Source organism: Barbus barbus (assembly GCF_936440315.1).
Source record: "Barbus barbus genome assembly, chromosome: 32".
Classification (NCBI taxonomy): domain Eukaryota; kingdom Metazoa; phylum Chordata; class Actinopteri; order Cypriniformes; family Cyprinidae; genus Barbus; species Barbus barbus.
In genome coordinates, this window is record NC_136760.1 from 21,210,344 (window position 1) to 21,227,499 (window position 17,156).

Genomic DNA, 17,156 nt, shown 5'->3' on the forward strand with positions numbered 1-17,156 from the left:
CATTTATAAAGAATGAGTTTTATGCTTAGCAAGACAGATGAGAGATGCACTAATGTACACATGCATGCATGCCAAATGTTTCAATATTAAGAAATGCAGAATATGTCACTGTTGATCATGATCTTAGATTGCTTGGTCTCTTTTCCAGTGGTTCTCACCCTAAAGTAGGGCTGCACGATAAATCGTATTTTAATCGTGATCATGATTTCTGCTTTTGCTCGGTTTATTAAGCACTGTGATACTCTCCTGCTGTTTTTTTGTTTTGTTTTTTTATCCTGAAAACATTTCATTTAAATTTGGCATTAGCGTTTTTTTTTTTGCATTGGTAACAAACCCTCAGAAGCATACATGGTTGTGGTTGCCAGATTTAAAGAGTTTAAATCCGCCAATCAGAGATTATTATTATTTATTTTTTTCAGAAATCGACCAGTGGTTGCCTTGATCTTCCAAAACTGGCAACAATGCGCTTTCTGTCATTACAGAAAAAGTAATTTAGAATTTAGTGATCTCAAATAAATGTTATACAACCAGTATGATTTCTTTCATGCAGTTGTTTGCTGTGACTAAATCTGCAAGCAAAACAAAACAAAAATAAAACAATAATAATTGTGATTAAAAATCATCATTATATTTTGTTCCCAAAATAACTGTGATTAACCGTTTAACCATTATCATGCAGCCCTACCCTAAAGTTCTAATTTCACCTCTTACTAATGGATAGAAGTTGCAACCCTGCTGACTGTGACCTCTTTCTCTTCTTTCCTCTTTCTTCTTTTCACGCTCACTCTATTTGCTGCCCATTCAAATATCTTCAACCACCCTTTTCATCCTCTATTGGGAATCCTCTATGATCACATCATCTCAGGGTTTTGGTTTTGTAACTTTTGAAACAAGCGCAGACGCAGACCGCGCACGGGAGAAATTAAATGGTACAATCGTAGAGGGACGCAAAATTGAGGTGCTTTCTTAATTATATAAATAACTATCAATACCCCACCATCCCCATCCCATGAGAACACAAGCGCTGTCGGTTTGATGGAACATGCTTGCACAGTCTCATTTCACCACATTGCATCCCAAATGCATGCTGCATGTTTCATGTGTCTATGGTTTTGTGGATAAATATTACTTGTGACATATGTGATAATTATTGTGTATGCGTGTTTGATGTGCATGCCATCAGATTTGATTCTTTTTACTTTGATGTGTATGTGCAACTGTATTTAAAGAAGCTTTTGAACTTTTTATCATCACTTACAGTGTGTGTTAACCGATGCTCCATCTCTAAAAATATACATTTTATTTTCATCTTGAGATATCAAAGGCCTGTCAGCGTAACTTTAAATCCCACTTGTTTATCCCAAACAGCCGAGGTTTATTTCTTCTTTCACATGTCTTGCTTGAGGACACAGACTCTTTTTCTCATTTTTCCCCTCTTCTCCACAGGGCTATTAAGATTTTCTATAGGACAATTAAGATAATTCATGTAATGCACAAACAATACCTAGACCTATATATCAAGGGAGAGGCGAGGACAGTTGTTTCTTCAAGCTAAATGACCTCCATGGGCCCTGTGGAACGGAAAGCTATTAACGCTAATTAACATGAGGGTGAAATACTAACATGGCTTCTGTTGCCAGCGGCCATGTTGAAATTCCTTTGGTGCCTCCCAACAAGCTGCTTGGCCTCGCTGTGTGTTACTAAAGTCCCTTTAAGGCAAGTCAGTTCACTCGACGGCCATCTTGGTAACATCCCTGAGTGAATATTTTCTGTGTAGGCAGCAGGCATGCAAGTGCAGCTTCTATTTACTTGAAGGCCGAGAGCTCTGTGAAGATTATATGTTAATGATATAATAAAATCAACTGTTTCATGTAGCTCAAAAAATACAGAGATTATTTCAGGCTGGTTCAGTTACAGTGCATGTACAAGTGCAAATAAACTAGTCACCATAAGTGTTCTGATTTCATTCATTTTCTGGTGTCATGTGTAACCTGGAGACCTTGTACAATATGACTCCTCCTTCCTGAGGTTAAATATAGTGCTCATGAAGCCGCCTCAGTGTTGTAGTGTCTGAGAATATGTAGAACTGTCTAGACAATGCAGCAGATTAAATTGCGGAGAAGGCCTCAAGGAAGCTCCCTAAGCTTGGCTAGTAGGGAATTCCAATATACTCTGGGTTTCATTTCCAGAGTTGCTCTGTTTCATTACATGTTGAACCAGATGTCATCATCCAGCTCTTCTACAAACAGCCTGGATTAGATCCTACATCCAGCAGGAAAACAGAAGATCAGAGCTTGATGGATCGCTTTCATTTTTTAGCATCTCATAATTTTCCAACTGATAATTAGAGCATGTGAATGTTGTTTTTTTTACTTTTTGCGGAGAAGCATGAACCAGATTTTTGTCACAATCATGCCTGTGGCATATGTGCCTGTATTCTTTGTGTTTTGTTTTGGATTTTGTTTCTTATATCTACTTTTTCTTCACAGGTAAATAATGCAACGGCACGAGTAATGACAAACAAAAAAGTGGCCAACCCATATATAAACGGTAAGAGCTTTTGTTTTTCACTGTAAAAACATTCAGTGGCCCCAAATGTAATTTTATACTTAAAATGAATGAATTTCACTATCAAACCAAGCAACATATGCACAAAAAAAGAGCCTAACCCTAACAGTATTTCTAATGTAAAAAAAATTATTTAAAACCCAATTCTATATATTTTTTATAAATAATTATATAAAATTATAATAATGTTTTTAATAAATTTTAAACTACAACAATTATTTATTGTTTTATAAATAATTGTATAAAATTCTATTTTTATTTTATTTATTTATTTATTTGGTACTTTAAAAGAAAAAAACATATTTGTTAAATGTTTTGTTTGATAAATGTGGGCTCTTGAAAATATAAATCCCATTTTGATATTTAACTATGAACTATGACTATTAATAACTATTTTTGTTTGTTTGTTTGTTTTTATTTTGGACAGTGTATCTCATTTTTTAACAATTTAAAACCCAATTCGTTCTTCTTTTTTTTTTTTTTTTTTTACAAGTTATTATATAAAATTATATTTTTTTATAATTGCTCATTTAAAACTGAATTATTTTATTTATAAATAATTATATAACATTATTATTTGTATAATATTTTTTAAATAATAAAAAAAAAAACTCCTTGTGAAATGTTTTAGTTCCTTATTGGAAATCCTTTTTGGTTTGATATTTTGTTATCTAATGCAGTTTAAAGTTTCCAAATTCTTTTTAGGGCTGCTATTTTAAGCTATCATCAAGTATAATGCGAATGATGTAATGTCCACTTTGTTTCCCACTAAAAAGGGGCTTAATGTAAAGAGTGATCTCTTCCTCTACAGCTCTTCTTATGCTGTTCGGGAGCTCCGGGGGGAGAGCTTAGCTGATAGGGATCAGGGTAGAGAGGTGGCTCATTCAGCGCAGGGGTCTTGGTGGGGTCCTGAGCTCTTTCGCTGATGCTCATTCCCTCAGACTGCAATGGAGAGAGAGACAGAGAGGGGGAATAAAAGAATCAAATATATCAGCAGCAGTGTAGTAGACCCCCCAGCTCTACTTCAGTCACAGCCAATGGGGAGTGAGAGGAGGCTATTTTACAGCCCCCATCTATCACTGACAGCACACCGGACAGCACTCACTACTCTCTTTGCTCTCTGTCTCTCATTCTCCCTCTCCCTTTCGCATCCTATATTGCTCGCACTCTTCCGAATGCCCTGATATTGCCGCCCCCTAACTCCTTCAAATTAATGTTGCCTTAAATATTTTCCCGTCATATCACATCTCCTCCTCTGCCTCCTCCCCCTTTTCTTTTGTTCTTTCCTCTGAATCTCTACAGTTTCTTTTCAAATTCCCGCCAGTCCCTTGAATTAATCGGCGAAAGATCGAGAAACAAGCACTCCACAGGTCAAGGCGATAAGCATTCGCAGCTAATTCTCTCTTCCCCTGTGTATTCCTCTACAGGCTGGAAGCTGAATCCAGTGGTGGGAGCTGTCTATGGTCCTGAATTTTATGCAGGTAAACTGCATTTGAGTGTTGTGGTCACAGGGCCCCGCTCGGATACTTACTTTGATTTACTGTTCGTCAGATGTGCTTTGATTTCTAGATCAAATTCAGACACAGGCGCTTCAGAGAGACACTTAAGAAATTATTTTTAAATCGCGGCCCAGTTCTCCCATCTCGCACGGTGCATTTGACAATACGCTAATCAGCCAGGCCATCATTTCCCACTGAGATGAAACAGTGGTACGGACAATTTTCTGAACCGCAGTTTAGGAGCTGTCTTTGTTTGACTGACTTGTTGTCTTTTTTGTGGTGTTGTTTGCCCTCTCGGTCTTTGATTTCTTTATTGCCCTGAGTTCTTTGAGCCCTTTGCATCCTAATGAGGGGGAAATGGTATTACAGTATTTCATTTGGAAGAAGTGCTGAGCACATAGCAGCTCTTTAACGGCCTGCCTTTTTGCTCATTAGACGAAAATCTGTTCATTTCAGGACAGCTTTACAGCAAAACTCTAAATAACCATCGGTGACAGAAACCAGTCGTTTATCATTTTTATCTGACTTTTTCCCCCTCCCTTTCCTCCCTCCCTCCCTTGATTCTGGCATGCATAAACGCACAATCCAACACAGCCGTTACACGAATCGAATGCGCGCGATATGCATATGTAGCGCACGTAAAAATGCAAATATGCTAAGCAATCCTGTGCGTGTAAAATGTTTATGCATGCTTTGACCCCTAAGTATGCTCTGAAACATGCATGTGATTCCTTCTCTAATCGCAACAAATACACCTCCATGCCTCCCATGTGAACATACACCTTCCCAAAACTTCCCATCAAATCAGATTTACCCTGGTTTGGCACTTCAGCGACTTGGCTCGGGGAGCCAGTGTCGCTTGATTTATCAGATGCAAATTTTTCAAGTCGTCTTAACATGCCTCTAAAGTTCGCCAAACCTAAACGACACCATATGCCTCCTCTGTTCCCTGGGGGGCGACCGGCGGAGAAGCGACAAAATGGAAATAAGATATAGATTTCGCTTACTAAATAAGGAACCTTCCGGAATGGCCGAAACGGACGCCCACGTGTTGCCCCTCGTTTCCCTCCCACTGTTCAAAAAAGAGGGAAGCTTTCACGTGAAATAATTATGACTGCATTTAATGTACTTTGTTGGGGAAGGGGGCGGTGCTGAAATCGGATGTAAAGGTGATTAATCACTGTTTATCAGTCCGAGTTTCTGTGCGGGAGATCAGCGGAATTGGGCACCATAAATCGTGCACTGCTGACAGCGCACTCCGTCTCCATTCGTCCGGGTGCTACAGGTTTATTGTCCTCAAATCCCATTCAGGAGAATGACTGATGAGGGCCGCCGACTGCCTGCTTTTAACCTCTTCCAGGGAAGTCGGGCTTCTCTCTTCCCTGTAAGACTCCCTCCCTGGCTCTCATTTCTCCACTCCTCTAGCATTTCTCAGCCTTCTCTCAACATATATCGCTAATTCTATTTCTCTCTTCATCTGAGCCTGGGGTGTTTTCCATCTGCCCTTTTCTTGCTCACTCACTCTATCTTTAAATCTCAATATCTTCCTTCTCTCGTCTTCCCTCAGTCTCTCTCTCTCACCCTCAGGCTCTTAACTAGCACTCGGTAGCCAAAGCCAAATTAGAGATGTATGGGAAACTTCATTGTATAATCTTAGGGTCGTTTTTCCTAACTTGCTCAATTCGAACGGGCAGCACGTGCATTTAGATGCGAAAAACATAATATTGATTGGTTGACGGCTCTCTCAGCCAGTGAATTCGGTCCATGGCAGCATGTTGAGACAAACGCAGCCAATAAGATTAAAATGCAAAGTAGACAGCCAGAAACGTTCATGTTTTAAATAAAGATGATAAAATATTTTCCGGGATGTTTGGTTCCGGGCCATGTGTGTCTGATCCAGAAAAATCATTGGCTCAAAACATACTGTACACAAGTATGTGAACCCAGACAGTTTTATTTTAACACAAATACTCATTGCTTTCTCAGTGTTGCCACAAGAAGGAGATATAGCGGGCATTAGCTAGCTGCCGTCTTCTACGTTTATACAGTCTACTACTGTCATGGCAGAGCTCTGGGAATCAATTTGAACAATTTAATTAGTTACATTAATTAGATACATAGGTATAAAACGTTATAACTAGCTATTAGAATGACAACACATCCAGTTTAAAGGCATAGTTCACCCAAAAATGAAAATTTTGTCATAATTTTCTCACCCTAATATCGTTCCAAACCTGTATGAGTTTCTTTCTTATATTTAATTTTGGGGTGAATTATTCCTTTAATTGTGTCCCTTAAATTAAGTCTATGGTTGACACAAGCTCAAGATATTTTCATGTTTTATCCCACAACATAAAATACATAAGTAATACCCCATGAGTGTTTTTTATGTTTCTTAAAGAATGTGATTGCTAATTCTGAGGATATTAAATGTCATCATGCTCAACAGCAGAGCTATACTCACTAGTCCACTTTTACAGCCTTGTGTTTATACTCAGCCTCTTGTAAACTATTCTATCTCAAACTCAGAAACTCAGAAATAAAGATATATTTACTTGTAGATTGTATTTAGGCTTCAAAATTCTGAAAAGTTGCGTTCATTTGTAAAGATTATGTTGATGAACAAAGCATGTGAGAATCATAAACTTTGGATGTTCCCAGGGCTTATTTTCTGCAGTACTTCAAAAGACCATGGAAAAAACCTTTTGGCATTTTGTAGAGGGAATCAGAGTGATGCTCACTTCCAAATTGATTCCAAAAACGTAACAACTTGAAGTATACAAGTATTAAGTATATTCAAGCAGTCACATCTCTGTTGCGTAATTATTTAGAGTACATTTGGGGCCTTATATTGAAGCACTTAACGGTGCACCTATGTGTGAGCACTTCTTTAAAAGAGCTGGAGCATTGTGGGCATTTTGTGCTTTTTCAATTACAAAACCACTCAAATAGATCCATAATTGAAATTAAGCAGTCTAATTACAATATTAGAAGTATTGAGGGAGGAAAAAACTCCCTTTAATCTAGCAACGGTGTAATTTTCCTCATGATATGGGTTTATCGGTGGTCTGATTATCTAAAGACTTTATGGCTTATTATTGAATCGGTGCTGCGTGCAGACCCATAGCTCATTATGAGATTACATTTATGTACGTCATGGCACACATAATGTACACACACAAAATCAAAGAAAATATAAGAGCATTGCCCATGACTGGAATTCGGGATAAATTGACCATGGCCTGGCATATATCAGAGATGACCACTGTTTGCTATTAATACTGATTCTATAGCTTAAAAGGGACAAATTAAAATGTCAACGGCTCTGGGCTATATCAAAACGAAAGAGCAAACGCCTTACCTTCAGCCATCTGTCTTTCTTTTTCTTCTGATGAAGGGCTGTGCCGTACCTCTCCACTACTGATTGGTGTGTCGTATACACAAGGTTTTATTGTTTGTTTGTTTGTCTGAGAGGAGATAACGGAGTCAAAGGGAAATTATACCAGCACTTGCAAACCCCAGAGCCAAAAGTTTGCTGAATGTGAATCGAAGAAGTCGTTACACCAAGGCTGTGTACTAAATATATAGACATACATATATGTGCTTAAAATAAACCCAGCTGACCTCATTAAAAGTGGTACCTTTGACACATATTGACTATTAACTGAGTGCTGCTTGGCTGATGTCTGTACAGTAATGATCAGGAGGAGGCACAGGTTTTGTTTGGGGACATGAAATAACTGAAGAGGGCTGTCCTGCTCATCTGAGACGCAGGATAGACAGTGATAGTGTCATCGGTACATAAATGAGAAAGAGAGCTTTGTGGGCTGCACTGCTGGGCTGTGTTTTGCTTGCACAGTACTATGGGTAATTATGGCGCTGTCATTGACTCATCAGGGCCATACTCAGTGAAGGTTAAAGAGAGGCTTGGGTGTAACATGTTCTTGATTTCACTTCTTTCTTTTTTTTTTTTACTCATTTTCCTGATGTTCTATTTTGTTTATTATGTAGTTTTTTTTTCGCAAATATGTTTTTCTAATGTGTCATTCTCTCGTATTATTTGGGTGAATCTCACACTTTCAAACCTGTCAAGAACATGCACAGGTCATATGTCACAAAAAATTATGTGCAAATAAATGCAAACTGCACACTTCAAAAAATTCCAATAAACAGAATTTGAATAGAGAGTAATGTTTTCCAACATCCAGCTCCTTCACAATATGAGATGTGCAGTTTACTTTACATTTGTGTGCTGTTTTTCAGATTTTGCACCAGTATTTAAGTGTAAGATCATTAAGATTTAAATCAAGACTCACGATTTTTGCATTCTTTATAATACCAGAAATCTCATTAATACAGTATTAAAAAATAAATAGTACTCGCCTATACTGCTATTAAGTAATGCTGAATTAAATGAAAAATTAAGTAAACATACTCATTAAGTAAAACATGGATGCGAGAAAAAATGACAAAGCAAAAAATTAAAATATATGATATCATTTTTTTTTTTCTTTAGATTTTGGAGTAAAATGTCTGAAATGTAGACTGTTAAAAAAAGTTAACACTTTACAATAAGGTTCATTTGTTAGTTAAATACTTTAGTTAACAGGAACTAAGAATGAACAACCCTTCTACAGCATTTATTAATCTTAGTTAATATTCATTTCAACATTTACTAATGCATTATTAAAATTGAAAGTTGTGCTTGTTAACATTAGTTAATGCACTGTGAATTAACATGAACTAACAATGAATGACTGTATTTTCATTAAAAAAGATGAATAAAGTCTGTAATAAATGTGTTGTTCATTATTCGTTCATGTTAGTTAATACATAAACCAATATTAACTAATGGAACCTTATTGTAAAGTGTTACCAAAAAGGTGTATTTATACTTAAAGTCATCCTGTCAGATTAGAGCTTGTGAAATTGAGAAAGAGCTTTCCATTTTTATGTGCAATATCCATCTAATGGATTGCGGGCAGTCTGTGGGCATCTGTGGCCGAGACTGTGTGAAATGTGACCTGGACATGTTTTCACCTATTTATTGTTACACACACTGTTTCAAGTTTCATTCTGTCTGTTTCACTTTTACATCCGTGTATGTTTCCTTAACATGCATAAAGCCTGATTCTCTCTATCTGTCTCTCAACTCTGCCACCTCTCCCATTCTTGACCCTGAGTTGTCCCTGCTCTCCTCCAGGCTGGGTCTGGCCCCAGTGGTGGCGTGAGACTGGGGAAGTGTGTGAGGGGAGAGAGATGAGGGATGACGCCAGCCTGTGATTGCATCTCTAAACAATCCTCTCCATCTGCTCTCTCAGCCCCGCGTGCCAGCACCTTGTGTCTCACCTACAACAACCTACCATCTCCCCTGCCTCGCACACACCCCTCCAGAGCGGGAGAGCAGCCAGGCACACTCACACACACCCCACGCTCTAGCTTTCAGAGATAACCACAATAGAGAGGCTTCCCCAGACAAGGGATGCCTTAGCATTTCGTTCTCCATGCACTCAGATTAATGCTAAATATTCAGTTAATAAAGTCTGGACATTTTTTGTTTAGTGCAATGTGGTGCTTCTCATTTGGTGTGGATTATTTTTAAGAATTTAGCATATTGTTAGGCCTGTGTTGTTTATGCTCTCATTTAATTCTTCATGATAAATCAATTATTGCGTCAGATGCACAATATATCTGTACCACACTTGATAGCACAGAAGTTGATATTAGTGTTTTAGGTGGGTTTTTTTAGATTACCTTTGCCATCATGTAATGATCACTAAAACTCTGAAAATTAAAAAAAAAATGTAATCTTTAGCATGGATATCCATTTTTCATACTGTACATTATAATGTTCCCTAATATGGCATTTACATAGTTTTTCTGTAGCAGATTTTAGTTTTAGTAATATATTTATTTTTAAAATATTTATTATTTTAATTGAATTTAAAATGTTAACTTAATATTTAGTTTAATATTATTTTAATAGACATTTTTAATTATCTGTCATTAACATGAAAATAAATATCAACCAGAATTGTAATATTAATGAATCAGTTGATCCACAAGTAACTTGCAATTTTATATTCCAGCCACAAATGTTGGCAGTAAGCCCAGAAAACCATATTTGTTATTTGTTTAATATTTTTTATTAAATTAATATATTTATTTTAATATTTGTATTATATATATTTTTTAACATACTATTTTAATACATTTATTATAATTTTTAATGTAATACCAATATTGATCGTTTATCAATTATCTGCCATATCAAGAAACTAATTAACAGCTTGTCGTATTAGCTATCACTTCCTCCACAAGTAACGTGCAATTTTATGTTTCAACCATATCATCATAAATCTCAGAATTCAATAGTGGACCTTTAATAAATATCACCTTTTGATTTTGAATGCCTTTTTTTTTTTTTTTTTTACTTTTGTAGGATAAACACACTTTTAACTGTATCAGGTTGCCACAAATCTGGGTCCTGAAGCAAACCCAGTTGAGAATCACTGGCTGTATCATGCTGCCATGCTTGATGTGTTGTGCCAACATGACGCACCGTTTGACATCTGTCGGAGTTGTTTTAAAGCATCACATTTTAGGATGACAGTGTGTTGTCACACTACCGACTGAAAGCCGATTGGCGGTGACAGGTGTGCCTCTTAGAAGCAAAAGCTTATGTCACCTTCTTTCTTCTCTCCTTTTCTTCCAGTGGCAGGCTTACCCTATCCCACCACAGGGGCGACGGTGGCTTACAGGGGCGCCCACTTGAGAGGCAGAGGTCGTGCCGTCTACAACACGTTCCGCGCCGTACCTCCACCTCCTCCCATTCCTGCTTACGGAGCGTGAGTAACTCTTCATCCAAAACATAAACATACAGTATCTGCAAATGGCTCACTTTGTTTTGCCATCCAAGCCTGAGGCCGTTATTAGGTAAAATTCAGCACTTAAAAGTGCTGTTATCAAAGGGCCATTTTCGCATTATATGTGCTACCGCCTTAACCTGCAACATGACCGCTTGATGGCTATAAAGTGCGTTACATTCTAATGGCGAGCTCTACCGGTTTTCCCCAGTGACAAGACAGAGCAAAGCCCATTATAAAGCAACATTGTTTTTCTCTAAGCACAGAAAATGGCCATCTTTCCTAATCTGCTCAATTTTTTTCCCTTCCTCACAGTCTGGACTGCATTGTTTTGTCTGCCGAATGAATGCATTGCTGCATAATTTTCTTTTCTTTACAGCGTGAAGAAACTCCATGGATGTTCGGCTCTGATGTATTGTGTTTTGCTATTTCTTGTTGTGTTTTTACAGTGTGGTCTACCAAGATGGCTTCTACGGTGCTGAGATCTATGTGAGTATGCCCTGTTTTTCCCCATTCTGATGTTTTTTCCACTGTTTCTGTAAAAGAAGCCAACACGTTGCTCACGTTGCTCGCGTTCGCTGAGCCTAACCTGAGCAGCTGGTGCTGAATCTTTCATAAGGCCAAGGGTCAGCTCAAGTCACCATGTGCAAATCCACCAGGATGGCTGTTTGTGGTGTACTAAAAGCCTTGTTAGCGTCCCTTGTGCATACCGTTACATGACACAATGAAATCGCACATGGCTCTACCACTTCCAACTTGGCTTCCTTTGAAGCCTGTAGATGATCTCTGTGGATTTTAGGATAATGCTAACATGTACAGTGTGGAATGAACCAAAAACGAACCCCCCTACGCACCTAACATCTCATTCTTCCACATTTTATCTCCACCGCTGCTTGGTTTTGCTCTAAGTGGGTGGAAAATCATGCCTGATCAAGTTGATGAAGTCGACGTTACAGTGTTTTTGTTTTCATTTATGGCACGCGTTTGATCCGCCTTTCCCTCAGCTTCCATTAAAATACAGCCCAAAGGCCTCACGCTACAGCCAGAGATTGTGCCCAGGCCCTATTGTTTTGACAGGCCGTCAGAACGTATTAGTCAGTCAGGTGATCAGAGAGTGTGCCTCCCCTTCCCAGGATTATTTCACTGCATGAAAAATGGAAATTAATTCAACATTTAGATCTAAAACAAGACAAATGAACGTGGACGTAACTGCGATGCCTTTACCTGGCACGCACAATAGTATGTTTGCCGCCAAGTTTGCAAACTCGTAGCCAGGTCCGTGGCTACAGTCCCAGATAGATCTCATAGTCGAACGGATTTTGACGAACACACGTAGTGTTTGCTTGCCAATAAAGTCAGAATCCTTCTCTGTGGACCACCCCTTCAACTTTTCGAGTAACCTGAAGTTTAGGTAACTTATAAAGGAATAGTTCAAATAAAGATTACTCACATTAATGTTATTCCAAACCTGTATGTTGAATATTTAATCGGTCTTCACCATGTAACTTGATGTTTTCTTCACATACAATGGCAGTTTGTAGTGATCAGGTGCTGTCGAGCTCTAAAAGAGCACTGTTAATGTAGTCATTAAGACTCATGTTCAATATATTCACTACCGTTTGAAAGTCTAAAGTTTAAAATAATAATAATAACACTTTTATTCACCTAGGATGCATTAAATTGTCTGTAAATACACTTACAATGTTTCAATGCATTTCAAATAAATGCTTTGTAAATAAAAAGCTGAGTAAATAATGACATAATTAGGAAGCTGTAACTTCTACAGAATCCATGTACACAATCTTCTGTGACCTGATTTTTCTTCGACTCCAGTAGCTAAACATTTGATCTTAGCAGAGTAGCATCGGACATTAATCCCGAGCTGAAAAATAAATGAGAGCATCTATAATTCAGCGTGCAGTCCTGTATCTGCGATGCCTCAGTCCTGCACGAGCTCTGGCACCGCGATTATTCACATAATGTACCAGTGATGTCAGCGTGCAAAAATAACAAAGAGCGGAGCTACATTTCATTAAAACAGACACTTCAATAAACACCCCAGCCACTTAGATACTCGCTCACAGCAAATACATTCCCCGTTGTTTAAAGCTTGGCATGTTTGGAGTGTAAGCACAAAACGTCACCCCGTGAAGACTAACAGACGACGGGTCTTGTGGCTAACAGTCTCAGCTAATGTCATTTGATGCTGCTTACAACACGCTTATTAATAGCTAGCTTGAATGGAGCAATTAATAGCGTTGTCAGATGTCATCTAATGCTTATACAAGCAATATTTAGTGTTGTCTTGTGCCGTTCTCCATCCACGGATGAGCACGTTGTGTGTGTCAAGACCGCTCCCCTGGGCATGGAGCCAGGAGACTTGTATTGGCCGGTCACATTAATTAAAAGGCCCCTTCAATAGCTTCAGCCAAATCTTCCATTTGGTTCATTCGCAGTAAGCAAACATTGACTGATTTTAATTGTTTATACCAGATTGCCACTTACCATGCTGATCGATAGTTGCCCAGCCCTGCCATTTCAATTGATGGGATTGATGCACACTGGAAAGACAAGCCGTTGGTTGCACCTCTATTGCTGCACTCAGCGTAGATAAGTGAAGACGCTCAGATGGTTCGCTTTCGGACTCAGGCTGTTAGGCATCTGTGCCGAGATCTATATGAAGAGCTAATGCAGTCAATCTGACAATTCCCCATTAAACAAAAAGGCTTCACAAAAAGCTGTATTGGCAAACTAAATACCACCTAAATCACTCAGCGTTGATTTTAGTGAGCATTGACAGGGCTTTTCAGCAGCACTCTTAAGGTTGTAACTGAGCTTTTGGGATTCACGGCGTTGATAGGATCTGCAAAGAGATGGGATAATGTATGAACAGTCCAGTTGTATTGTGGACAGATGGTTCTAAAAATTTCATGTAAAAATGGCATGTGTTTGACGGATGTCCTTATGTAATTGACAGGGTGGCTATGCAGCATACAGATATGCCCAACCAGCCGCAGCAGCTGCAGCAGCCTACAGTGACAGGTAAGAGTCCTTTGCTTTCTGTCTGTCTTTTATTATTTGGTTGATGCTTAAAGACCCCATTAAAACAACACTGGTGATTTGGGTCTATGTATTTTGGACCCGAAGGCATCTAAATACAGTTTTTGAGAATTTTCAATAAGATATCACAGAGTGAACTAATTATTAATTATCTAATCAAAACCAACACTTTTTGAATATGAATGGAACTAGCTATCCAGTTTCAGAGACAATTAAAAAAAAATACAGAAATTAAAAAAAATGAATATAGACAAAGTATTTGCTTTGGCTTCCACACAGTGATAGTATAAAAGCCATTTATTTATTCTTGGAAATAAAAGAAAAGAAAAATTACTGCATTTGAGTTCTGAAGTCATTCTGAAAAGTGTTTTCCTCAGCTCTGAAAGATTGGCATGAGTTTACAGATCTGCTCTCTTATTAAACTGGGTTAAATTAGATCATTTAGACTTTGCTTCCCTATCTTCGATACACTCTCGCCCTTTAAACTTGAATTCAACCTGAATTTCCGTAACCACTTAGCTTACTCACTTCAGGCCACAGGGTTGAGTGTGTATGTGTGTGTGAAGACGAAGGTGGTGCAGGGTTGTCAGTAATTTATCCAGGACCTGTGGGGACCCTGTCAGGTTGGATCAGGCCAGGCACTGGTTTAATCTAGGCAAGATTGAGCGTGTCAGTGCCGATAAGGCACGGCCCTGCCTGCCAGCCTGAAGAGCCCAGATAATGTAAGATTTATCAGAGCCAAGCACAGATCCACATCAGAGCAGGTGACAAGACTGACATTCCACCGCACTTATTTCAGCCCCTTCCCGCGTCCCCTCTTTCCCTCCAACTCTCCTTTTCTCTCTCTAGCTCTTTCTGATTCGCTTGTCGTTCAGCTCCTTGCTTTCACATAAGCCAGCTGTGCGTTTCGCACTCTAATTTGATATGTCATGGCAGAGGGGTTTAAAGTAAGTGTTTAAATGACACAGACTCCTGAACTCACCTCTTAACAGAGTATTAATTCCCTTATCATTTACTCACTCGACTTACTTTCTTCTGCGGAACACAAAAGAAGATATTTTGAAGAATTTTTCAAACGTTTTTGTCCATACAATCAAAGTCAGTGAGAAGCGTCTCGCTGCAGCCTACAAGATCCAGGGGGCATGGTTGGATCCAGATCCAACTCCTCCCACCTTACATATACCTAAACCTACCCATCTCCACCCCCTGATCCCTAAACCCACCCCATATCCACCCCTAAACCTACCAATCTCCACCCCCTAGATGTGGATCCAACCACGCCCCCTGGATGTTGTGGACTGCAGCGAGCCCTACTTGAAGTCAGTGGATTTCAAAATAACATTAGATTCCATTGACTTCCATGAACAAAAACAAGCACTGGGACATTTTTCAAAATAACTTATTTTGGGTTCCCCAGACGAATGAAAGTCATATGGGATGGGAGCAGCAGAATGATGAAAAAAATTATTTGCATAGCTTTCCTTTTAAAAAAATATTGCTTAAAGGGACAGTTAACACAAAAGTGAATGATTTTGTGTTTCGTCTTATGTTGTTCCAAACCAGTATAAATTTTCTGTTGTGGAACATAAAGGAAGATATTTTGAAAAATGTATTTTTTGTTCGTAAAATGGAGGTAAATAGTCACCAAAACTGTTTGGTTGTGAACATTTTTCACACACAGAAAAAAAAAATGGTGTAGAAGTGATTTTCATTGAGAAAATGTTACCAAATTTAGAAACGGCAAATAACACGTTGAATTAAACATGACATTTTTAAATATAAAAAATTAAATAGTATTTTGTTGTGAAACATACTCCAAAAATCTTTATTTACAACTCCGTAAAAATCTTTGTGTTCCTCAAAAGAAAGAAAGTCACAGATGAGTAAATGATGACAGTATTTTCATTTTTAGGTGAACTATCACTTAATTATCAAATGGAATCCATTTTAAAGGAGAAAAATCACTCTTTTTGAATGGAACTAGCTATCCAGGTTTACTTTGGAGTGGGTCATTCCCGCTGCCCGGTTAAGCTGCAGATTAAGTAGCCCGGCCCGGCTGAAGTGTTACGGAGATTCCCAGCCAGCCTCGTCTGCACTGTCTGTCACAAGCAGTTAAAATCCCCTCCGCTTGGCTCTCTCACTCCTCTGAGCTGGCCTGACCTTTGATGTTGTAATAATCTCGGACGACAAAAACCTGGTCAGATCCGATAGTATTTCCATATGTAATAGCATGTCTGGGCCCAGGATTTCCCCCCTCTCTCCGCTTTTCTCCTCTCTCAGTCTGTGCCCTCGGCACCCGGCTCGGACTGCCTTATCTGCTCCCCACAGGCCCTCATTTGCAAGCATGTGTTTGTAGGGAAAGTCAACAAATGAAGAAGGGAAGTGCTGGGGGTTAATAAATAAATAAAGGAAGTAAGGCCCATCTTGGAGGAATTAGTTCCAAATCGGTACCAATGAAAAGAGTCAGAGAACGCCACCGCCGCCACCAGCCCTTTGCCTCTTTACAGTGCAGCCTGGGTAAACAAGAGAGGGCAAAGGAGCATGAAAAGGATAAAGAGAGCTGTGAACATAAACTCTCTGCCTCCTTCACTCGCTTTTTTAATGCACACGCACAACAACACAAACTCCAAAGCATTCATACATCTCTTTCCTTGCTGGGTCCTTCCTGTTCTGCAGTACTTTTAGAACTTTGTAACTTTGAAAGTTTGAATTTGCTATGTCATTTAATGGAAGTATTATGCTTGTTGTCATTTAAGGAAGTATTTATAGAAAATGTGTTTATTTATCTATTTAAACTTGATTATTTACTTGCTTACACAAGCATGAAAACTAAATTCATTCATATATTTTTGTATTTTTATGTTTACATTTTTAATGATACATATTTGTCTAATCATATTTCAAATAAGAATATAAATGAATAACATAAACCATCACATAAGTGATCGAATCCTTTGCAAAAAAATGTTTTGTGTGTGTGTGTGCTATTTCTTTTTCCACCATAATTGTGTCACTTCCTGGTCGCTTTTGATAGTTTAAAGGGATTATAACATGAAAAAATGAATTATATGGAAAGTGTACATAGAAAATGATGTTGAGAATATAAAAAATAATTACACAACATTTTGATTAGAAAGAAAATTAAATAAAATGGCAACATGCA

The 17,156-nt window shown here is 38.4% G+C and overlaps 1 protein-coding gene across 3 annotated transcripts in view; it reads left to right on the forward strand.

Annotated features, from left to right (window-relative positions):
• The window catches only part of rbfox3a (RNA binding fox-1 homolog 3a), a gene marked incomplete at its 3' end in the record, with an annotated part of 435,124 nt that overhangs the window by 406,553 nt on the left and 11,415 nt on the right, over positions 1-17,156 (forward strand). For 2 of the 3 annotated variants that reach the window (XM_079388760.1, XM_079388761.1), the window contains 6 exons: positions 866-958; positions 2,490-2,550; positions 3,996-4,049; positions 10,783-10,915; positions 11,383-11,422; positions 13,911-13,975. In XM_079388760.1, the coding sequence (XP_079244886.1) occupies positions 866-958; positions 2,490-2,550; positions 3,996-4,049; positions 10,783-10,915; positions 11,383-11,422; positions 13,911-13,975 (446 nt within the window). The remainder of the gene's footprint in view (positions 1-865; positions 959-2,489; positions 2,551-3,995; positions 4,050-10,782; positions 10,916-11,382; positions 11,423-13,910; positions 13,976-17,156) is intronic. The other variant, XM_079388762.1, reaches the window with a different exon arrangement.